Source organism: Oryctolagus cuniculus, chromosome 7 (genome assembly GCF_964237555.1).
Source record: "Oryctolagus cuniculus chromosome 7, mOryCun1.1, whole genome shotgun sequence".
Lineage (NCBI taxonomy): Eukaryota > Metazoa > Chordata > Mammalia > Lagomorpha > Leporidae > Oryctolagus > Oryctolagus cuniculus.
Window position 1 is genome coordinate 151,534,557 of NC_091438.1, and position 23,540 is coordinate 151,558,096.

At 62.1% G+C, this 23,540-nt stretch overlaps 1 protein-coding gene across 8 annotated transcripts in view; it reads left to right on the plus strand.

Moving 5' to 3' along the window:
- UBR4 (ubiquitin protein ligase E3 component n-recognin 4) overlaps positions 1–1,383 on the plus strand; it is a 158,650-nt gene extending 157,267 nt beyond the window's left edge. For all 8 annotated transcript variants that reach the window (XM_051858039.2, XM_051858043.2, XM_051858042.2 and 5 more), the window contains one exon: positions 1,007–1,383. In XM_051858039.2, coding sequence (XP_051713999.2) covers positions 1,007–1,071 — 65 coding nt within the window. In that variant the 3' untranslated portion in view covers positions 1,072–1,383. The remainder of the gene's footprint in view (positions 1–1,006) is intronic.
- Positions 1,384–23,540: the final 22,157 nt, after the last annotated feature.

The following is a 23,540-nucleotide window of genomic DNA, read 5'->3' on the forward strand; positions in this document are numbered from 1 at the left end:
CACGCCGTGCTTTCTCCCCCGAAAGTTGGCCCTGACTCGGAGCAGATCACCTGCTTAATTTTCTTTGCCCTTGGTGCGGAGCCCTGTGCCTGTCACAGGGGACCCTGCCAGTGTGGCTGTGAACGCCAGGGCTCCGCATCAGCCCTGAGCTAGTGATGGTGGGGAGAGCCATGGCCCCCGCCAGGCAGAAGCCGCTGGCCTGCCCCTCCTCAGTCAGCTTCTTACCCAGTTTCAGCTGTTAGTGTCATTGCCGCAGACACACCCTGCTGCAATTCACAGCACCTTCCAGTGCCAGCTCCAAACACTGCTGCCTCGGTTAATGCAGGGACTTGGGAAGTGACTTTGGTTTGCCTGTGGCCAGGCCAGCAGGGTTAACCACTCCACATCTATGTAACCTGGGGCCCCAGTGTCTCCTGTGCCCTGCCTGGTGAGGAGGGGTGGGCTCCAGGGGCTCTGTAGGGACCTAGCACCTTTGTGCACAATCACACGATTGGTCTCATTTCATGCCCGCCCTGAGGCATCATGATGGCTGCGCACGGTCTCTGTCTGATGATTGACAAGTGGAGCTCCTGTGCTTGGATCGCATGCACAGGAACTCAGGACTGTGGTGGGCTCAGAGCTCAGGAGAACCCAGGCCCCCTGCCTGCTCTGCCCCTCCCCGCCCTCCAGTGCAGTGCATCAGCCTCTCGTTGGTCCCAGAACTTGCTGAGAAGATGGGAGAGGCTGGCACATGCTCCCTTCAGAATATTCGGTTCCTGTCGTTGGCAGCTCCTCTGCCTGAGCCAGGTTCACATCCTCCACTCCAGGCTCGGGCTGGCCTCAGCACTTCCCCTGCAGCAGAACAGGGCGTGTGCCCAGCGACTGCCTCTCCAGGCACTGCTGGTGTCAGCGAGTGGCTGCTCCGAGCTTGTCGGGGCGCAGCGTGCTCTCTGTGTGGGTGCACCAGCCGTGACTCAGTGGGGCTGTGCGCGACGCTCCTAACCAGCCTGGGCCCTGTGTTTTCCAGGTCTCCTCTCAGAAATCACTGACCCGGAGAGCTTCCTGAAGGACCTGTTCAATTCAGTCCCCTGACCGCCACGCGGACACCACTGTTGACGAAGACTGAAGCGAGCTTGCTTCCCGCCCTCTGTCCCTTCCCGCGCGCCGACTCCCCATGGGGTGCTGCATCATTGCCTCCCCCCATCCCTGGTTTTTTCCTGGAGTGGCTTGGAGTTTTAGGCTTCCTGTTTGTCTGTGCGTGTGGTGCACTAGCGCTGAAGTTGTCTGTGACCCCAGCCATAGAAGGACCTGTACATACCTGGGAACCATGGCTTGTCCTGGCCAGCGTAATACTTGAGTGTGCACATCTTGAGAAATAAATGAATGACTGAATACACATAGAAAGCTCTGCCGAACCCGTCCTGGTGGTGCAGGCCACACGCTTTGCTTAACTGCGTCGCCTTTCTAGTGCCTGCCTGGGAGACCGCTGTACCAAGATCACCGGGCCTCCCGTCAGCACCCAGTGGAGCCGGTCCAGTCTCGGCCAGCGAGCTGGGGTGTTCGATGGTTGTGATTTTTTTTCCCCAGCACAGAGCCCTTGGTCTTGCTCTTCATTTTGTGGCTCTGGGAGCTGGAACCCAACATGGAGCACGTTGGCTTTCGCAGTGAAGGCAGGCGCGGTGGAGCAGGCTGTGGTCTTTGTTGGCGACCACAGGCCTGGGGAGCACTTGCCATTCCCATGCTGACGCTCTCCGGGGTTGTCGTGTTAAGGAAAGGCCGGGAGCAGGCGTGGGGTGAGAATGCTGAGGGGCTGCCTCTGCTTGCAGGCACCCAGTGGGCTCTTGTTTCTAGTCTGACAGCCCCGGCAGGAACCAGCCACGCTTGCTGGAAGCCACTGGGCCCTCCGGGAGCCTCTGTGGCACTCTGGTGAGGCTCTAGTGAGGCGGCAAAACCAGAGCAGGCTGACCCGATGTGGCCCCGAGAGGAAGTGCTTGCATGCGTCTGTCTCCTTTTGTTCCCTGCGGCCGCTCTGTGTGGCATGAGCCTCCCCCTCTGCCGAGTGGTTCATGCGGCTGACCCCTCAGGCCAGACCATCTGGGACGGGGCTCCTCTGGGAGCAGAGAGATCCACAGCCAAGCTGCCCGCCGCTCCTCAGTGCCCCAACCGTGCAGCCGCGAACAGACAAAGGCGGTTTGTTGCCAGGTCCCGCTGGCAGCCCTGGCAGCCCGGAGCATGTGTGCCCTCGTGCACGACTGCCCTCATGTTCATGTGGGGACACGGGCTCCTGTGGGAGCAGCTTGGCCCTGGCATGCGGGAGCAGCGTCAGGTTGTGGTCAGGCCTCGCCTGTAAAATGGGGGCGTCAGTCTGCACAGGTCGGGTGTGGCGAGGTCTGCGTGAGGTCAGTGAATGGTAGCTTATTAATAGTGAACTCGCAGTCCAGGTCTCTTGGGCTCTGAAACCCCTTCTCAGGCCCTTGCTGACCTGGTGGGAACTGGTTGTGCTTAATGCTGGGGGGGGGAGGAACACAGTAGGGAAGGGGGTTTGGGGAGTGTGGTGCACGGTGCCAGGGAGGCAGCCTTGGGCCTGTGCCGAAAGACGAGGCTGGCCAGAGTGCGTTTCCCGGGACTGCGCCAGCGCTGCTGCGCCAGCTCTGACCCCCGTGCTGCCCCCACCAAGACGGGAGGCCGGGGGCTGGGGCCCGGGAGCAGTGGCGAGAGTGAGCTCTACGGGGCTCCCAGCCTGTCTGCATGAGGGCTCTGGGCATGAGTTCAGGAGAGGGTCCTAGAAGCGGGCCCCACCCAGCATAGCCTGCCCTGGCTGTGCCCAGCGCCGCCCTGGGGCACAGGAATCTCATCGCCCTTGCTTTCTCTGGGTGTCAGGATCGACATCCAGCCTGACGCACATGCACATGTGTGTGCGCACGTGTGTGCTCATGCATGTGCACACGCCTCAGCACAAGTCCCGTTGCTCTGTGGTGTCTGTTTCCTGCCTCAGGAGGCTGCTCCCTTCCTCCCCTTCCTTGTCTGTTGCCTCGTCTCAGAGCCTGGCCCATGTCTGGGTGCTGCCGGCTTGTCCCCTTTGGCCTCCTGATGAGCCAGGAGAAGCAGCTGCAGAGTCTCCTGTCACTCAGGGGACTGGGTCCAGCCTGGGAGGGGACGCCGCCCTGGCCAGCCGTTCTCCACATCTCACCCTGGGCCCCTCTGCTCTGACCCAGGACACAGACAGGGAAGGACTGCTCAGGGCCCTGGCTTCAGGCCTGGCAGCTGCCCGGTCACAAAGTGGGAGAAGAGGCGCCAGGCTCCGAGGTGAGGAGGAAGGAGAGAAAGTGACAGTGAGGAGCACCCCCGGCTCGCTCCTCCATCCACCCTGGGCTCCAGCTGCCCCCACCCCCATCCCATGCAGGTCCTGGGCCACAGTCAACGTCAGTGTCAGAGATCGGCCAGGCCTCCAGGGTGCAGGGAGCTGATTTCCTGGGGCACCCCTGGGTGAGGAAATGGGGCTGGGCAGGAACAGCAGGAGCTGGCTTTCCTGGGGAGCCCGGGTATGGGGGAAACCAGTGAGAGCCTGGTCTCACCCATCAGGGCAGTGTGGGCTCGGGCGTGAGTGTTCTGTAGCAGGAGTGACGGCTTGCTGCTGTGTCTTCCAGGTTCCTGTGACTCTGTCACTCCATCTACCCCAGCCGTCCCCGATTGCCACAAGGGGCCCTTGCCAGACCCCTGCAGGCTGTTGATGGTTTTAGAAACTTGGGGGGCCCCCCTCCCCGGACTCCTGCTATGTCACTAATCCTCAGTCCCGTTTTTTGTCTCTCTGTTTTAGATTTATTTTATTTATAAGTCAGAATTACAGAGAAAGATCTTCCATCTGCTGGTTCACTCCCCAAATGGCTGCTTGGCCAGGGCTGGGCCAGGCCAAAGTCAGGAGCTTCCTCCAGGTCTCACATGGGTGCAGGGGCCCAAGCATTTGGGCCATGCCCTACTGCTTTCCCAGGCACACTAGCAGGGAACTGGATTGGAAGTGAAGCAGCTGGGACTTGAACTGGCACCCATGTGGGATGCTGGCACTATAGACAGTGGCTTAACCTGGTCACAGCAGTGGCCCTGTGTTGGCCCTGATTTAAAGATAGGGAACCATAGGCTCAGAGAGATAAACTCACTTGCCCAAGGCTGTTCAGCCTGTAAGCAGGATGCAGCCCGTCTGCCTGGGCGGCCTGAGCCCTGCTCATTTGCCTGATCTTGCTCTCCCTCTGGTCTGGGTATGGGCTTGGTTAACTCATCCCAGCTCCCAGCAGGAGAGCACAGCTCCGGGAGCCAGGGCTTGGCCAGGGCTTGGCCAGGTCCCAGTGGGTGGGGCAGCCACAGCTATGGGTTAATGGGCTGTTCACAGGGAACTCTGCTTAGGGCTGGTGAGGGTGAGGGGCAAGGCCCTGGGAACCAACTCTGCATTGGGATGGCAGGACAGGCACATGGGCTCCACTTGGCCCTAATGTCAGGGCCACAGGGCGATTACAGGGGGGCTTATGTTGGGGGAGGCTGCAGGTATCCCAGCCCTGGTCCCTCCATGGGGCAGATACCTGCCCATTCATGGGGACGGGGTCCTGGCCCTGCCCAGCAGCCTGCAGACAGCCAGACAATGCCACTCTTGTCTTCTCTCCCGGCTCCCGAAGTGACAAGCGGGGGCTGAGCCTCCCAGCTTAGTTTGCCTTGGGTCACCTACCCTGCCTGCTCCTGCTCCCGTTGCCGAAGGGGACTCTGAGCACCTCCAAAGGGAACCCATGGAGTGTCCCAGGCCGTGGCTAACGGCCCACTGCCCTGCCCATTTTCCTGGCTTTGGCCTCGGCACCCCTACCTCAGCCCCTGCTCATACAGGGGCTGTGTCCAGTGCCTGACCGCACTCTCACCCATGCTTGCTGAGGTAGGCGTGGCTGGTATAAGAATATCCCTTGCGGGGCCGGCGCCATGGCTCACTTGGCTAATCCTCCACCTGCAGCACTAGCATCCCATATGGGCACCGGGTTCTAGTCCCAGCTGCTCCTCTTCCAGTCCAGCTCTCTGCTGTGGCCCAGGAAGACAGTGGAGGATGGCCCAGGTACTTGGGCCCTACACCTGCATGGGCGACCAGGAGGAAGCGCCTGGCTCCTGACTTTGGATCAGCGTAGCTCTGGCTATAGCATCCATTTGGGGGGTGAACCAGCGGAAGGAAGACCTTTCTCTCTGTCTCTCTCTCTCACTGTCTAACTCTACCTGTCAAATTAAAAAAATATATATCCCATGCAACAGTTGGGACAGACTTCAGTAACAAACATCCTGGTTATTTCTCTGAAATTCAGACTTGGCATCCTGTATTTTTGTTGTCAAGTTTTGGTGACCCTGGCTCTGTTGCTTGCCAAGCGCACTGATTCCTGACCTGGAGGAAGCCCCTGCTCTTAGCGGCAGAGGTGAGACCAAGACAGAGATCCCACTGGGGCCTCTGCCCAGGAGAGCTGGGGCGCCTGGGGGACTTGCAGCTTCCCAGGCCTGGAGTGTCGGGGGTGGCAGCATGACAGGGCCCCCAGGGGAGCAGGTCCCAGAAACCTTGGCTTTGATCTTTGTGCAGCGGCTTCCCCTACATGGGACTGTGCTGAGACCCCATGCATGGGCCAGCACAGGACCTCCACAGCCCCTCCAGCCTGCTGTGCCCATCACAGCCACTCAACTCTGATCGGACGACTCAGCAGGGTGGCAGGGGTCAGATTTGGGTTGAGGGCTGGCTGTGTTGCCTGGGACAAAGCCCTTCAGCTCTCCTGGCCTCCGTTCCTTGGTGTGTAAATGGAACAAGCCTCAGGCCCGCCTGGTGCCTACCCAGGGGAGGCCTGGGGGACGGAAGTGCTTCAGGTGTGAATGACTGAGCCCCAGCAGGGCCTGGGTCCCCCGGCTGGCAGCAGGGCTCCTACTGGGCTGTTTAGGGTGAGGGAGACTTCAGTCATTGGAGGTGTCCGTGCCGTGTGTCAGCTTCCCACATTGTCGTCTGACACCAGAGCGTCCCTATAAAATGCCAGGACCAACTCTGTCCTCCTGGGTGACCCCAGGGCAAGCCAGGCACCTGTCCTTTTTTTTCTTTTAATTTATTTATTTGAAAGGCACAGTGACAGAGAGCTAAAGATCTTCCAGCCACTGGTTCACTCTCCAAATGGCTGCAGTGGCCAAGGCTGGGCCAGGCCAAAGCCAAGAGCCCCGAACTCCATCTAGGACTCCCATGTGAGTGTGCTTGGGCCATCTTCCACTGCTTTCCCAGGTGCATATGCAGGGAGCTGGACCGGAAGTGGAGCAGGAGCAGGTGGGACTGGAACCAGTGTTCAGATATGGGATGTCGGTGTTGTAAGCGGCGGCTTACCCCACTCACTAGCCCTCAGACATCTGTCTTTTTTTTTTTTTTTTTTTTTTTTTTGACAGGCAGAGTGGACAGTGAGAGAGAGAGAGACAGAGAGAAAGGTCTTCCTTTGCCGTTGGTTCAGCCTCCAATGGCCGCCGCGGCCGGCGCACCACGCTGATCCGATGGCAGGAGCCAGGAGCCAGGTGCCTCCCCTGGTCTCCCATGGGGTGCAGGGCCCAAGCACTTGGGCCATCCTCCACTGCACTCCCTGGCCACAGCAGAGAGCTGGCCTGGAAGAGGGGCAACCGGGACAGAATCCGGCGCCCCGACCGGGACTAGAACCCGGTGTGCCGGCGCCGCAAGGCGGAGGATTAGCCTAGTGAGCCGCGGCGCCAGCCAGACATCTGTCTTTAGTGGACACCTGAGCCCGCCTCCTGGTCTGGGAGGAGGCATCATGTGGAGGCCACGCCCACAATCTCCTCTGATGGCCTTGGCAGCCTCCCTTGCAGCTGGGATGTGGTCCAGATGGGACTTGGCCCATCGGATGCCCCTGTCCAGACTCTGAACCCAGAGCTGGGGATGCACGAAGGGGGGCAGGTTGAGGAGGCCTACGTTGACCAGTTCTGTTAGCAAGAATGAGGGCAGGGAGGCCGCTGGGCGGCCCAAAGGATGGACAGGCAGACACAACTGCTGCCCAGGGCTGCCTGCCTGCCACATTGCTGCCCCCGCCCCTTCCCAGTGGGGATCAGGGTCTGCGCCTGGCCCACCCTGGCAGGGAGCACGTGTGACCCAGCTGTAGGCTTCCTGTGTCTCCCCAGAGGGACTGGTTTTTGACCATGAGGGTATCCAAGAGGGGTTCCCTGAGCAGCTGGTGCAGGGACCTGCATGCCCTGTCTCCTCTGATGTGCTCAGGTGGGGGCAGCCGCTTGGGGAGGGAGGAGGAAGCTGGCCTGGCAGCGGAGCCCACACTCTTGCTCTGAGACCTGGGCCCCAGCCACTCCTGTGTCCACCCTCCCTCCGCACCTGCCAGAGAGGGCGGCAGCGCTGTGCAGGCTGGGGTATGCTGCAGGCCCTCCACTGCCCCTCCACCCGACAACACTGGCACCAGGGCCGCCTGGGTCGGCAACTGGACCCTGCCTCAGCAAGAGGCCCTGCGACTCGGCGACCTTGGACAAGCCCTGGAGGGGTCAGGATCCTCACCTGCAGGATGGGGCCGTGTGCAAGGTGTAGGTGCGTCAGCACGTCCGGTGGCTGCCATGTTCTGTGCTCACAGTTCTCAGGGGGTACGTGAGACAGAGGTTCAGAGAGGTGGATTCACTCACCCAACACTGCACAGGCTGCAAGAGGCAGAACTCCGAACCCCCATCTGTTGGACTCCCAACGGCGGGCTCCTCCTCCCTACGGAAGGGGCAGGAGGCCTGTAGAGCAGCCGCTGGGGGCTCGGTGGTGTCCCGTCTCTCCCCACATCCAGGCTTTGTCTGAACCCTGGGTTTGGCCGACTTTCTCTGTACAGAGCCGGTGAGTCCAAGGGTGTTGCAAACTCTGCTGGGAATGAAGTTGAGAGAGACGCTGACTTCGGTGCAAAACGTGTTTAAATCCTTGCAGTTTTGCACATCCCAGTGGCAAAGCGCTCTGTCACTTCTGACAGGGAGGCCTCAGTTTTCTCATCTGTAAAATGGGACCTCCTAGGTTGGTGGTGAGGAGTAAGCACCCTACCTGAGCAAGGCACGTGTTGGGCTTAGTGTGGATTCAAAGTAGTCAAGTCAACATGGAATCTGGTGCGAGCCACGTGTGGGGAGCTCCTGGCCACCCGTCCTGGCACGGGCACTTCCTCCGGGCGGTGCCCGACACAGCTGTGAGCCCAGCCATGTCTGGGACCCACCAGCGTGGGCAAGTCCCTGCCCCTCTTCGGGTCTCAGTTTTCCTGTCTCAAAAAGTTGATTGGACCATCTCACCAAGGGCCCGCCCACCCCCAGGAGGTAATAAAGCTGCCCGGTGCCCACTGCTCCCCAGGCTGGCGTCTCCTCGGACTAGCTCGGGCACCTCCGCTGCCCTGGCCAGGAGAAAGCCCCAGGTCCCAGACGTGAGCCCACACTGCCCATCCTGCAGGGGGCGCTCTCAGCCAACACCTTCCCTGGGTCCCCTTGGGACTCCTTTCTCGCCATCCCCACCAGGGCTGACCAGCAGCGCGGAGCCAGCCCAGGGAAGGCTGTGGGCTGTGGGCTCGAAGAAGCGGCTGCCCGATGTGGCTCTGGCATCTGTGGTCCCGTTTATCCAGGGAGGCCGGGCAGGGCCGCTGTCCAGGGTCACACAGCCAGAATTCGGCCCCAGCACTGCGGCGCTCCCCACCTGCTACCCAGGCCTCAGAGCCGGACATGACCTTGGATAGCATCGTCCCCAGTGTGGCCTCCACAACTCAGGAGCCCCCAGCTTAGGATGTGTGCTCAGCTGCTGGCTGGACAGGCCCAGACCAAGGACTTTGCCCTCTGTGGCAGGCGCCAGCCCACCCCTGGGCCACCCAGAAGGCCACACACAAGTGGTATTTTACAGGGACGCCTTGCACTCACCGTGCTGTGCACCTTGGGCAAATGGCTCAGCCTCTCTGGGCCTCTGCTTTCTCAGCCCCAAAGAGAACACTGCAGGAGCACCAGGCACTTAGCCTGAGGCTGGACAAGCGAGGGGTCCCGTCACTAACCCACGCAGCTCTTAGTGCGAGCTGCTCACGGGGAGGCTGGGAGGCAGGAGAGAGGGCGGCCTGGCCGCAGTGGACGGGCGGTGGCACCAGCCCGTGTGCCCAGGCCTAACACAAGAGGCTCACAAGAGAGCAGCCCTCCTCCGCTTCTGGAAGCTTCTCGCCAGCCCCGAGAGGATGTGAAGCAGATCTGGGCCTGCCTGCCGGATGTGGGCACGAGCACTGTGCACAGCACCAGTGCCCACTAAGGCGCCTCCTTCTGTTGGTGCCTGCAATGACACCAGTTCCACCCCACTCGCGGAGCGCTTCCTGCGTGCCCAGTCCCGGGAGTCAGAGACGGGCGAGGCACCAGCAGGTGGGCAGCCTGGAGGGTTCTTTCCCCCAAGGAGCTCTGCCCTGCCTCTGTGGGCGTCTCGGTGGGGGCGGCGGGGGCGGTGACATCTGTCGGGCATCAACTCAGAGCAGACGTCGGATCATCCCCATTTCACAGAGAGGAAAACAGAGGCTCAGAGGAGGCGAGTGCTTCCCCTGAGGTCTCCTGGGAGGGGCGCGGCGGAGCAGGGACGTAACCCGGCTGTGACGCACTCCGGAGCCTGCGGGCTGGGCTGCCCTTGTGAATGGTTCGTTCCCGAGTGTGGACAGAGCCCGGAGTCCTGGCTCCCAGCCTGGCCCCTGCCCTGTTCTGCTCCCCTGGCCCTGGCAGCCCCCGGCAGAGCCCCCACCCAGCAGTCTTGGAGGGGCTGCTCAGGATGGATTTGTCCGTAGCACCGAGGCAGAAGCAGGTGGCCCACCTTCAGACAGGAGCCCGCTGTGCAGGGAACTGTGTGGGCAGGGAGTAGGAGGACTTGGTGACCCCAGCCCTGGGTCAGCTCTGGGCTTAGAGTTAAGGCCACCCTTGGAGCCAGGGCGCAGAAACACGGCTGGGATCAGGTGTCATCGTCTCCCAGACGAGCCCGTTTGGAGCTTGTTAGGAGCAGGAGAGCCGGAGACTCCGTCCTCGGTCCTCCCAGGCTATGAGAGGGCGCCCCCTTGTGGCGGGGGAGGCAGAGCCTGTTAGTAACACCTGCCCCCACCCAAGCCACAGCCCTCAACAAGGTCGCAGGTCACTGGGTGAGCGGGGAGAGGCACCCAGCGCAGGGTCAGTCCTCCTGGGGAGGGGCTGCCGCTCTGTGGCTGCATGGGGAGGCCAGGTCCGGCCCCGGGTCCAGCTCGGCAGCATGCTGGGCGTGTGGCGCAGGCCATCCTGCCACCACCAGGGACTGCAGGTTGCCCTGTCCCTCACCTTTGAGGCCTGTCCCAAACTCGGACCCCATCCCCCATGGGATCCCTGTCCCTGTCCTGCACCGGGCTCAGCCACGCCCACCTCCTCCCTCCGCCGCTGCTGCCCTGAGCACGGGGCTCCAGCTTCTTGCTTCTGGAACTTTCCATCTCCCCCACTGTGTCTTACCCTCCCATTTTACAGATAGGCAGACTGGAGGCTGGGCTTGGGACAACGGGGACCTCGCAGGGCCGGGGTCCGTGAGTGGCTTCGAGACAGGGATCTGCTTTTCTTCATGCATAGCATTTAGCTGTCTTCTTTTTTTTTTCTGTTTGTTTATTTATTTATTTTATTTGAAAGGCAGAGTGAGAAAGGGAGGGAGACAGAGAGAGAGAGGAAGAAAGAGAGAAATCTCCCATCCACTGATTCACTCCCCAAATGGCCATCTTGGCCTTTGTGGCCAGGGATTGACCAGGCCGAGCCAGGAGCCTGGAACTCCATCTGGGTCTCCCACGTGGGTGGCAGGGCCCCGAGCCCCTGGGCCATCTTCCCCTGCTTACCCAGGCGCATTAGCAGGGAGCTGGATTGGAAGTGGCGCAGCCGGGATGTGAACGCTGCAAGCAGCAGCTTAGCCCACGGCGCCGCAACGCCGGCCTCTAGCTGTCTTCTATTCTCTTTGGTTCTAGAGACGTCCACCCCACCCCCACCCCACCCCTGCCCCGGCAGTGTGGCTGCTGTCTTCTCTGCCTGTGGTGTTTTCCATAAGCAGGAGGCCGGCCCTGGCGGGCTGACCAGGCCGGTGCTGAAGTGTGGTTCGGTGGGGCTGCAGACCCACAGCTGGCTTCCTGTCATCTGCTGTCTTCTAGCCAGGCAGAGTTAGGGGTGTCCCTCTGGGGTGTGCTGTGGACAGGAGGGGCGGTGAGGCCGTAAGGAGCCTGGTAGGGGGCGGGACTTGGGCAGAGACAGGATGTCAAGGGCAGCGAGAGGACAGTGCAGGGCAGGGTGCGAGGCCAGGGGCAGCATGGAGTCCCCGGGGCACTGAGAGGGTGACAGGAGCTGGGGGTGTCCCTGAGAGGGGAGTGCTACCGAAGGCGGGGGCCCCGAGACCTCAGCATCTGCGAGGGGCTGCCGGCCACGGTGTGGGGCTGCTGCGCTGAGCCGCCAGCCGAGCCACCGCGGGGTGGGGACCTGTCTGCTGCCTCCCTCCACCCTGTCTGCCTGTCCCTGCCTGACACTTCAATCTGGAACATCAGCCAGCCCAGCCCTCAGTGGTGGGAAAACCTGCTCGCACGCGCCCCTCCCCCACCCCGGCTCTACACCCTCCGCACCTGTCCTCCAGGGAGGGCTGGGGTCCAGGGGTGCAGTCAGGGGACGGCCTGCCCTCCCCCTGCTCTCCCCGCCCTGCTGTCACTGTCTCGTCACCCCTGGCAGGGCTGGTCCCCAGGCCAGGAGGCCCAGGGTCACCTCCTCTTGGGCAAGCGCTGTCTGCCAGGGCGGGGCGCCACCAAGCAGAGCCTGGCACGTGTCAGGGCACCTGAGCCCACGCAGCCTGGGAGGGGACCAGAGTCCCTGTCTCTTGGGGGTTTTCTCAGCCTGCCCTGGCGGCCTGGGGTCTGGTCTCCGTGGAGACAGGAATTCTTCTCCTCTTGCAACTCTGGGTCCAAATGTGACGCCGGGATGGGCTGAGCTGCCAGAGATGGGGGAGGCAGGGAATCCATTGCGCGGCTGTCTCAAGGTGCCAGCATTGGTCTGGGGGGCTGGGCAGTGTCCCCAAAAGCCGAGGAGGCCTCCTGGCATGTGAGGAATTTGCTCTACTCACACTGGCCCCTTCCACCCCAGGGCCTTTGCTTGTGCTGCGCCTGTGCCTGGAAGGCTCTTCCCGCGGGCTTCCAGGGCTCCTGGCGTTGTGTGGCTCTCAGTTCCTCCCCAGAAGGGCCCTTCCCGAGCAGGCCCCCCGCCACGCCCCTCACTCCGCCCCCTGGCCCTGTCTATCGTTTCGCCACACTCTGATCTTACTGCCCGTCTCTCCCTGCCCACCAGCCCGGCTCCGTGGGAGCCTCCCTGGCGGGGCGCAGTCGCCTCTCTCTGTGGACACACAGGGGTCTGCTTAGGGGGTACAACACGGTGTCCTGGACTCTGTGTCAGGGTGATTGCCACGTGCCTGGCCGTGTGCCCCTTGGTGCGTTTCGGTGGCCAGCACACGTGGACTTTGCTCTCTCAGCGACCTGCAGGTGCACGGTATACCTTGACGCCACCATGGTCACCAAGGTGTCGCATCCCGTGAGCGCGTCCTTCCCGGCCAGTGGCAGGTGGGTCTCCTTTGCTCAGCCCCTCCCTGGTGCGCACCTCTGACCTCTGCGGTTGTGAACCCAGCTGTGTGAGCGTCCCCAAGGAGACAGCACACGGCGTGTCCCTTTCTGACGTACGTCATGGACTGGTGCGTCCACAGGCTCATCCACGCTTCCTCCTTTTTATGGCCGTGTAATGCTCCGTGGTGTGGCAATGCCACACTTTCTGTCTCCAGTCGTCTGTGGCAGGACCCAGGCTGAGCCCGCCCCTGGGCTGTTGGGTTCAGGCTGCAGAGAGCACGCGTGCCGGTGCCCCTTTCCTGGGCTGGCTGCCTTTCCTTGGGCCGTATTTCCCAAAGTGGGATGGCTGGGCCTGCGGGTTCGACTTTTAACCTTCGAAGGATTGTCGTCTCGCAGGTGCGTCCTGGCACTCTGAGCCCCCCTACCCCCTGCAAGGACAGGAACACGCCCCTGACCTTGAAGTAGGATCCTGGGGCAAGTGTCCAGCCTCCCAGCTGGTTTCATCTTTGCCGTTTCGAAGCTAAGTTCTTGGGGGAGCTGAGGCGGCCCTCAAGTCTGCTCTGTCCCCAGCCTCATCCCCAGACCTGGGCCCGCTCCTACTTGGGCACCGCCGGTCTGGGCGGCGTGGGTGCCGGCAAGGAGGCTGGGAACGGCTGCCCGAGGGCTCTGGGCTCCTCCCGGTCTCACGTCCTGCTGTTTCACAGCCAAGCCTCAGCCGGAGCCGCCATTCCCCGCCCTGACCTGGGAAGAGGTGGCCAGGCTCCAGCACTGGGCCAGCCTCTCACCCCGCCCGCCCGGGCAGCTCCCTGGGAAATCGTCAGGCAACCACTGATGGGAAACAGTGGGCAAGCTGAGGCCCCACTGGGGAGTGCATGGTGCTGAGCCAGCCTGCGCCCCCCAGGGACCCTCCCAGAAGCCCCCGCCCCCGGTTCATTCCGTGGCCTTGGTTAATCTGCGTCCTGTCCCCCCCTACTCCACGTCCTGGGGACAGCATTTTGCACAAGGCACATCCTTTACTAGGGCCATGGAGGGTCCCTGGGGCCACAATCCTGCCCCAGCAGCCCTCGGCTGCCTGTGACCCGTGCCCAGGACCACCTCCGTGAAGGTGAGGGGGGCCAAGCCACAGGGAGCGGTGGCCCTGGCAGGGCCAGGCGAGGCGCTTAGAGCTGAGCTCAGCTTGGGGCTGACTTTCGGCGGATGCCTCTCCTACCCGCCCAGACCTGTGGGCCAGACCCACTATGACCCTGGGACGGGGCGACGGGAATGGACTTGACCTTGGCTGTGGTTTCTGAGACGGCACCTGCTCCAGGGAGGCCGAGGGTGCCACAGGGAGGTGAGAGCAGTGTGGGGGCTGGGTCAGGGGGTCACCTCTTTAGCCCTCAGCTGGGGTGGGGGAGCTGTGAGCCCCCCGGAGGGGAGCATAGTGGTGGGGGGTGGCTGAGCAGGCTAGGGCAGCCAGCCCCGAGTGGGATCCCTCCTCTGACACCCCCAGCTGTGTGAGGTGCACTTGGGGTCAAGGGTCTCAGTCGAGTCCCCCACCTTCTGGGTTGACCGCTCCTCCCCGGTGGGGCTACTGAGGAGTCCAGCCGCTTGATCGCGGGCCGTGGGAACCGCAGGGTGCAGACGCACAACTCGCCCCGACTCCTGCGTTCCCCGGGAGGCTGCCCACCAGTGGGAGTGGGGCTTGCTCTGTAGCTTGGGACGGCCCGGCAGGGGTGTGCCCTCCCACGGCGGGGCCGGTCCCGCCCCTGCCCGAGCCCCTATGCTCTGGCTGGGCTCGCTCTCAGGCGCTGGGGAACCCCGGGATCCGGACCCCGCAGAGCCGGTTTCTATCCTGGGCGGCTGAGTGCCTCCTGCATGGAGGGTGGCGGGGAGGGGGCCGGTTGGAGAGAGGGCACTGGGGCTGATGGGACTGGTCCATGTGTTAAAGATAAAGGAAGGCGGGACTTCCACCCCAGAGAAGGGACTGACAGCCCCGAGGGGGAAGCGAACCGGAGCCCTGTGGTTTTACACTGGAGTTTGGGCCATCTGTGTGAGCTGACGGGTTTTTTTAAAGGTTGAAGATAAAATTGGAAAGACTTTTTTTTTAAGATTTATTTATTTATTTCAAAGGCAGAAATAAGACGGAGAGGGTCACACACACAGAGAGACACATAGAAACAGTCAGAGGAGAGATCCTCCATCTGCTGGTTCACTCCCCAAATGGCTGCACCTGCCAGGCCCACGCCGGGAGCCAGGAGCTTCTTCCCGGTCTCCCGTGTGGGAGGACTTGGGCCACCTGCTGCTGCTTTCCCAGGCACATCTGCAGGGAGCTGGATGGGAAGTGCAGCAGCCAGAACTCGACCCAGAGCCCAGATGGGTGCTGGTGCCACAGGCAGAGGCCCAACCCTCTATGCCACAGCACTGGCCGCGAGCCGATGGTCTGACACACAGAGAGAAACACATAAATGCAGGTATGAGTGTGTGTGGCGTGTGTTGACAAAATGCCCACATGCACCACCCCCTTCTGCCTGGGGTGCAGGGGACGGGGGAAGGGGCAGCGCACCAGCTCGGGCCAGGGCCAGGGCAGGTGCTGCGGTCTCGCTGCCTGCCCCCCCCTCACTGGCCGCGGGGCCCCAGCTCCCAGCAGGGACCAGCTATGGACGCAGGTGAGAGCGAGCAGCTGGTGAGCGTGACAGGGCCCAGGTGTCAGCCCAGGTGCCAGCCGAGGCAGCCGGGCCCCCGGGACCGCGTGGCAGCCTGGCCCCCAGGACCGCGTGGCAGCCCGGCCCCCAGGACTGCGTGGCGAGGCGGTGCAGGCTTCGGCTCCGTGTTCCCTGGAAATGCAGGATGCAGCTAAGGTCCATGTCCCAAGCCAGCTTAACAGCAACTCAGCCAAGAAATGGACCTGTGGGCCACACCCACGGTGACCCTGGGACTTGACCTTGGCTGTGGTTTCTGAGACGGCACCTGCTCCAAGGAGGTCGAGGATGGTCAGATTGGAGGAAGCCCCAGCGAGGGCACTGTGGGGGTTAGAGCAGTGTGCGGGCTGGGTCGGGGTGTCCCTGGTTATCCTCTCCTTGGCTTCCTGTGCTACCGCCAACGGTGAATCAAAACAAAGCCGAAGTCAGGGCGCCAAGAATGCTGGGGACTGGAGTCACCAAGACACTTTTATGGAGGAGTTCCTGGAGGAGGTAACTTACCTGGACGGGGCAGTCTCAGAAAAGTTTTATTTATTTAAAGGCAGAGGGTGGGGGAGAGATAAACCTTCCATCTGCTGGCGCACTCCCCAAATGGCCACAACCTCCAGGGCTGGGCCAGGCCAAAGCCAGGAGCAGAGAACTCCATCCGGGTTTCCCACATGGGTGGTAAGGGCCCAAATATTTGGGCTGCCTTCGCAGACGCAGTAGCCAGGAGTACCGCTTCAAGGACTCCGGTTTTGCCATTTTTAGGGGCCTGACGCCTACACAATTCGGGTGGAGGAGGAAGCCTGGGAGAAAAGTAAGGCAGGGGCGGGCGTTGCGGTGCAGGGCGCTCCGCTGCCACTTGGGACGCCCGCGTCTCAGGAGTGAGGGCTGGAGTTCAAGTCCCAGCTCCGCTTCCCACCCAGCTCCCTGCTAACGTGCACCCCAGGAGGCAGCAGGTGACGGGTCCCTGCCGCCCAGAGAGACCTGGATGGAGCTCCAGGCTCCTGACTGCAGCCGACTTCAGCCTGACTCAGCCCTGGCTGTGGCGCACATTTTGGGGAATGAACCAGCCGATGGAAGGTCTCTTTCTCTCTGCCTGATCAAGTAAATAAAAATTAAGGTAAATTGAAAGAAAACCAATGCACAAATATCTCACCTTTGCCAGCTGTGTGGATGCATCCATGCAGGTGGGCCTGTTGCTGCCTCTCCTTACTGCCCCCCACCCCCCGCCATTACCACCCGGGACTCTGGAGAGGCCTCGGTTGAAGCCCCACTACTTCCTGGGAGATTTGCTGGGCCCAGAGCCGCAGAGTAGGCTGCCCTGGGTCCTTCCGCTCCCGAGGAAGACTTGGCCCCATTTCCTGGGTGAGCCCGACCCGTCCTCTGCGCCCCCCAGGCCCCTGCCCGAGGTGAGAGCGGCTTCCTGAATCCTGCCACGCCCCTGCGCCAGATGTGGGAGGGGCTCTGTCTGGTTTTGGGGTGCAGAGGGGGGCTGGAAACCCCACGTCGAGGCTGGGCTTCAGAATCACCCCGGGAGTTTGTCAAGAATGCTTATTCCCGGGTGCTCAGCGCCCAGACACGGAGTTCGTGGGTCAGGGCCAGGACCTTGGGGAGCTGTCGTTTCAAAGGTGTCTCCAGATACGGCAGGGGCATCACCCTCTTGGGACTCACTGTTTTGGGGCACCTCCGCCTGCCCCGTAAGCTCTGTTTCTGGGGCCCTTCCGGGCTGGGCTGGCACTGCGGGCAGGCGAGGTTTGGGTTAACAGGCTGCAGGCACAGTGGCTCAGCCCTTAGGTATGCAATTAGCAGCCCTGACAACAATGCCCTTGTTTTAATCATTACCCTCCCAGCCCGCTGCTAATTTGTTGCTTCTTCCATTGCAGTAACAGCTCTGGCGGGCGGGGAGGGTGGAAGGAGCTCTCTCCGCACCTCTGGCGTCCCCAGACATCTGCTGAGAGCTGTGGGAGAGCAGGCGACACCTAATGCTCTCTGGGGCAACCTGGGAAGACTTGCTGGGGGAGGTGGCTCTGCCAGGACCCAGAAGGGGGCTGGAGTTGAGCCAGGCACTCAGGATGCAATGAGTAGAATGAATAGACACCATCCAGTCAGCTGGAGACCAGTGGGGAGAGAAGTCACCAGGGCGACAGAGATGACCGAGTTGGTGGACGAGAGGGCGCCCAGCTCAGCCAGGCTGGGCGGTGGTCAGAGCGGACTTCCTGGAAGTCGGGAGGACTGGGATCTGTGTCCAGCCCTCCTCGGCCCTCGTGGGGTCAGCAGCAGCAACTGGAGCCGCCACAGGCGCGACACGGCAGGAGGGGTGCTTGGGAAAGCCCGCATTGGAGGGGCGGCCGCATGCTAGACAGACAAACCAAACTTGGAGTTGGAAGCCCCAGGAGTGATCCGAGTGCGAGCCCCAGGACGTCCCCTGCAGAGCAGGGGTCCTCACCCCGCTGCGTCCCTTGCCCATCCAGCTTCTGCCGGGCTGCTCGAGTGACAGGCGCTCAGGCCACCCCACCACGCTGCCCTGGCCTGGGTCCCCTGGCTCCGGGCGTCGTGAAGTCCCTTCTCGGGACCAGCCGCAATCAGGCCCTGGGCTAGAGGTAGAGACAGAGAGAGAGAGAGAGAGGTCTTCCATCCACTGGTTCACTCCCCAGATGGCCATAAAGGCCAGAGCTGCGCCGATCCGAAGCCAGGAACTTCCTCCGGGTCTCCCACGTGGGTGCAGAGGCCCAAGGACTTAGGCCATCTTCCCTGCTTTCCCTGGCCACAGCAGAGAGCTAGATCGGAAGTGAAGCAGGTGGCAGCTTTACCCACTACGCCACAGTGCCAGCCCTTGTGATTTTACTGAACCAGGTTGGCATTAGCCTAGGCTGCAGGGACACTGGGCAGGCATCGTCCTCCCGAGTCCAAGGCAGCTCTGTGCGTGGCTGTCATCCTCTCCCCGTAGCCTGGCTTCATCCAGGTCTCCCATGTGGGTGCAGAGCCCAAGCATTTGGGGCGTCCTCTGCTGCTTTCCCAGGCGCATCAGCAGGGAGCTGGAGGGACCAGGATGAACCGGCGCCCAGATGGGATGTTGGCATCACAGGCAGTGGCTCTATCGGCTAAGCTACAACACCGGCCTGAAGGTCTTTCTTTCTTTCTTTCTTTTTTTAATTAATTAAAAATTTGTTTATGTACTTAAGAGGGAGGCCGAGAGAGACAGCACTCTCACCCGCTGGTTCACTCCCCAAATTCCAGGATGAAGCCAGGAGGGAGGAGCTCAAACCATGTCTTCCATGAGGGTGGCAGGGACCCAGCTGCCCAAGCCACCACGGCTGCCTCCCAGGGGGCGCTCAGCAGGGAGCTGGAGTCAGGCGCCTGAGCCAGGACCTGAATCCTGGCACCCAGATGTGGACGTGGGGGTCCTAAAGGTCTGCCCCAGCTGGGTTTCTCTGAGAGGGCTGAGGGGGCAGAGGGTCCCTCTCCTCTGCAGACGGGATCCCCGGTTACTCCCTGGTGTCGGGGCTCTCTGGACATTGGTCAGTTCAGCTGGGATTGTGTACCCGCCACTGTGCTGGCGCCCCCTGCAGGCAGGGACAGGAACATCTCGCAAAAAAAAAATGTCCTTTAGAATAGAGTTAGAAACGCTTGCGGTAGTGCCCTGAGCTAGAGAGGGGAGCAGCTCGCCTGTGACACTCAGTCAGGCAGCAGCACCCACGGAAGCGGGGCCAGTGGGGCTCACCGGCTCGGAGAGAACCAATTCCCCCCTTCTGAACGTCCCCGTTGCCAGGTGCAGACCCAGCTGGAGCATGTGACCTGAATTCGGCCAATGGGTATACACCAATGCTTTGGCTTCAGGGATTGGCTCATGGGTTGACACGTGATCAAAGCAGGACCAATCAGAGTGAGTCTCAGGATGGGGGGGGATGCTGGGACAGGGATGCTTCTGTTTCCTGCTGCAGGCCATCGGGCGGCTTGTGGGGAGCCATCTTGGTCTGAGATGGTCCAGCCATGAGTGGCACGGACTCTGCGGCCGTTGCAGGGGGATGGTGGGAAAAAGTAGGCGCCTGGGTGATTTTTAGAGCAGCTGTTGCCTGCCTCACCCGAAGCTGGAAGTCGTTGGGACCAGGTGGAATCAGACTTCCTTGAGTTGGCTGTGGCTGACCCTGTCCTAAAGCAGGTCCGTCCTTCCTTCCCAGGCCCGGGCGGGCAAGCATCTTGGCCAAGGGCGCGTCCAGGCTCCTGAGCCTTTGACCTCTGAGCCCCACCTTCACAGTGCCCTGAACCCTGCCCACTCCAAAGAGCCTGGCCGTGGGACCCAGACGAGTCGCCCACACCTGACTTCTGGCCCTGGGGCCGCTGTCGGGGCTGCCTTTCCCACCAGGCCCCTCCCTGCCCGCCCCCGGTCCCCAGAGCCACAAGCCCCAGGCTCTTCAGCTCCTGAATCATCCTCCCTCGGAGGCCTCCACACCTGAGCCATGAGGAAGCTGCCTCTGAGCCGAATTCCCCTCGGTGCAGGGGAAGCTTGTGACCCAGCTGTGGCCTGGTGCTGGGAGGTCACCCAGGGGCGCTTCCCACGCTGGCGCTGGCTTCGGTTGAGGGTGGTAGCAGCAGTGACGGTTTGATGCAGGGTCTCCTGCAGGCCAGACGCTGAGCCAGGCGTCTCCGCTCAGTCCCCGGGGGCCAGCAGTGTAGACCCGGGCACCAGCATAGGGGCCCAGGAGCCAGGTGGCCAGGAGCTGAACCCCAGCCCAGCCATGTCTGAAGGGACTTGAAAAAATTTGTGGAAAGTGGAGTTAAAAGTTTATTTGGGGGCTGGCGCTGTGGTGTAGCGGGTAAAGCTGCTGCCTGCAGTGCTGGCATCCCATATGGGCACCAGTTCGAGTCCCGGCTGCTCCTCTTCCGATCCAGGTCTCTGCTACGGCCTGGGAAAGCAGTGGATGATGGCCCAAGTCTTTGGGCTCCTGCACCCACATGGGAGACCCAGAAGAAGCTCCTGGCTCCTGGCTTTGGATTGGCACAGCTCCAGCCTTTGCAGCCAATTGGGGAGTGACCCATCGGATGGAAGACCTCTCTCTCTCTGTACTCTACCTCTCACATAAATAAATAAAAATTTTAAAAAATTTATTATTTCGAAGGGCACAGAGACAGTATATAGAGAGCTGTTTCGTTCCCCAAAGGCTCACAGTGGCTGGGGCTGGGCCAACCCAAAGCCAGGAGCCAGAAAGCCCAGGCCTTGCAAGGGGGTGGCCAGGACCCGTCAGCTGCTCACTCCCAGGGTGCACGGGAACTGGAACAGGGAACAGAGCTAGGATGGAGCCCAGCGCGTTCTGTGTGGGATGCGGGGGTCCCAGGCACATCGAGGCCGCCACGCCCAACGCCCTCCGAGTCACAGAACTGGCAAGGCTCTAGGTGGCCACCGTGCACAAGACCCCTGCGCCCTGAAGGAGACCTACACAGTCAAAATGCAGGAAGTCGCAGGCGTACAACACACGCTGGCTTGGGAAGACCCAGACGCGGACGAGGCTGTCGGGAGCCCGTCACCACTTCCTGTGTGCCGCGCCTGTCGGGGTTACGGAGACGCCGGGTTGAAATGCGTTTCGCTGGAGACCTTTCCTCTTGGGTGTGGCTGCCGGCGCGTACGTGGCCACGTGGCGGTCCTGTCGCGGCGTGGATTTGGCCGGTGTTCCACTGCGCGAGTGAGGAGCACGGGGGCTTCACTTTGGGGTTTTTGTCGACTGCGCTGGGCCTCCAAAGTCAGGCTCCAGGCTTTTCCGGGGAATACTTACTCCTGTGGGATGCAAGAAAAACAATTATTTTTTTGAAAGAGAGAGAAAGAGAGAGATCAATCTCCCATCCTTCACTGTGTCATTCCCCAAATGCCCGCAGTGGCTGGGGTTGGACCAGGCTAAAGCCGGGAGCCAAATACTCCATCCAGGCCTCTCGCGTTTGCCTCGCAGGGTGCACAGTAGCAGGAAGCGGGAATCGGGCCCGGCTGCTGTCCTCCCTGATTCCCGGATGAATGCTAGTTGGGCCTCCTGCCTCCCGTGGCCACCCTCTCCCCTTTCCTGCGTGGGAGTGACGTGTGCGGAGGGACAGGTGCGAGGGAGGCGGCTCCCTTTGAAGGGCAAGGCGTCCCCCCTCCCTGACTCACCCGCCTCGCTTGTTGGCCCCCACCATGCACCTTGCCTGTTGAAACTGTCCCAGGCGCTGCCCCTCCAGGGAGGGGGGAGCCCGCGGGGAGGCTGACTCAGCGGTGAGGTCACCCTTGCCTGGCTTCTCAGACAAGCACCTTCTTGCCTGGCCTGCTGGGTTCTCACTGGCACCCCAGCTCCACCCGGGCTGGCACGTGGGCCGGAGCCCCGGACAGGTAGTCAGTGCGCGGAGCGTGGCCCCGGGCCCATTGCTCCCCTGCCGTCGCTGGGTCCTGGACCTGGGGCTGCGGGCTGACTCTGGGCGTGGGCACTGGGGTGTGAAGGTGAGGGTCTTCCCAGCTCCTGCTGGGCCCCGGGGAAGGGAACACACGGAGATCTCTTTCTTATTGTTATATATGTGGAAGGGTGAGATGATAGACGACAGATGGTAGCTAGATCAATAGATGATAGACAGACAGATGGACAGATCCATCTTCCATTCATTGGTTCATGCTCCAAATGCCTGCAGCAGCCACACTGGCCAGACTGAAGCCAAGTGCCCACACTCAACTTGGTCCTCCCAGGTGCGTGGCAGGGGCCCAAGCATTTGAGCCATCACCTGCCGCCTCCCACGGTGTGGATCACAGGAAGCTGGGATCAGCAGTGGAGCGGGGACTTGAACCCCGCTCGTGGATGTCCCATGGGGCGCGTTAACCACTGTGCCAAATGTTCAGCCCCCCACGGAGGTTTCAGACTTACCCAGAGCCACATGGGGCACTGAGGAGGGGGTACCCCCTACCCCGAGATCCAGGGAGGAAACCACCAGGACGCTGGGGGCCGCAGAGGGGTTTGGGGCCAGACAGTGACAAGGCCAGGTTCTGTTTCAAGGGCAGTGGCGCCTGCGACAGGGTGGGGAGGGTGGACACAAGGTGGAGACAGGTGGCAGGAAGCCCAGGCAGACGCTGTCACAACACCCAGGGGAGGTGGGGAGGAACTCTGGACCGGGTGGGGCAGGGAAAGGTTTGGAAAGCCCAGGGCCCCCGGCTGTGAGAGGCACACAGGGGCCGCTTCTCCAGGACGGCTCCCTGCAGGCTGCCTCAGCCCGGGGTCACCCCCTCCAGTCCTCCCTCTCGTGTCCGCCCCCTGCCAGCCCTCCTGTGGGCTGTGTGGGGCGGTGTGAGGCGCCCATTGCTCAGAGGAGGGCACAGCTCCCGTCGGCCTGGGGACTCCTGCAGGTGCACCCGTTCTAGAGGGTGGGGGTGTACCCCCACCCGCAGCGGGATCCAGGCCCCGAGCACCGGTGTTGAAGGCAGGCAGAGAGCCTGGCGCAGGGTTCCCACTGCCCACGGTGTGCCCGGGCGAGTTCGCCACCCCCGCTGCGCTATTGGTTTCGTCCCTGTAAGGGTGGGAGACTTGGACGAGTCCGTATGCGCCTGGACGGGGTCCACTATGCATTCTGGGCTTTCATCCTGCACGGGGCTGCTGCCCCCCCAACCCCATGCCTGTCAATCACCTGGCTGTCCCAGGACGGGCCCAGGGGCTCCTGACCGCCAGGGCTGGCTTTGCAGGGCGTCTTCCCCACTCTCCCTGGAAGGCGAGGAGTGGGTCTCCTGGAGTCTGCACACGTCAGCTGCCCTCACAGACATCTGTGGCAGGGGCCACTTCCGTGTCGCCTGGCCTGAGAGAGAGCTCCGGGGCTCAGGGCTCAGGGCTGGCGGCTCCATCGCCTGGCCAGGCCCTGATCATCTGGGCCCGCTGCACGGCGGGGCTTCATCTGCTCTGGGGGTCGGAGCAGGTGCCGGCCGGCGCCTCTGCTTCTGTGTCCACCAGCGCCATTTGCTCCTCTGCACCGAGGCTGGAAAGCCACGAGAGAAGGAATATAAACAATAAAACAAAATAGCCAGCAAGAAGCACTTCCTTGTGTCCACTGCGGGGGTCCTGCGGGGGACACAGTCCAGCAACTCCACCCATTCCGGTCTCTCTGACTACACCCAACAGAGACGAAGTCAAGGACACGGCGAGGCCCATGCCACGCAGCACTGCCTGTCCTGGGGGCTGGCGCTGCGGTGTAGCGGGTTAAGCCTCTGTCTGTAGTGCCTGCAACCCATATGGGTGCCAGTTTGAGACCCACCTGCTCCATTTCTGATCCAGCTCCCTGCTAGTGCTCCTTGGAA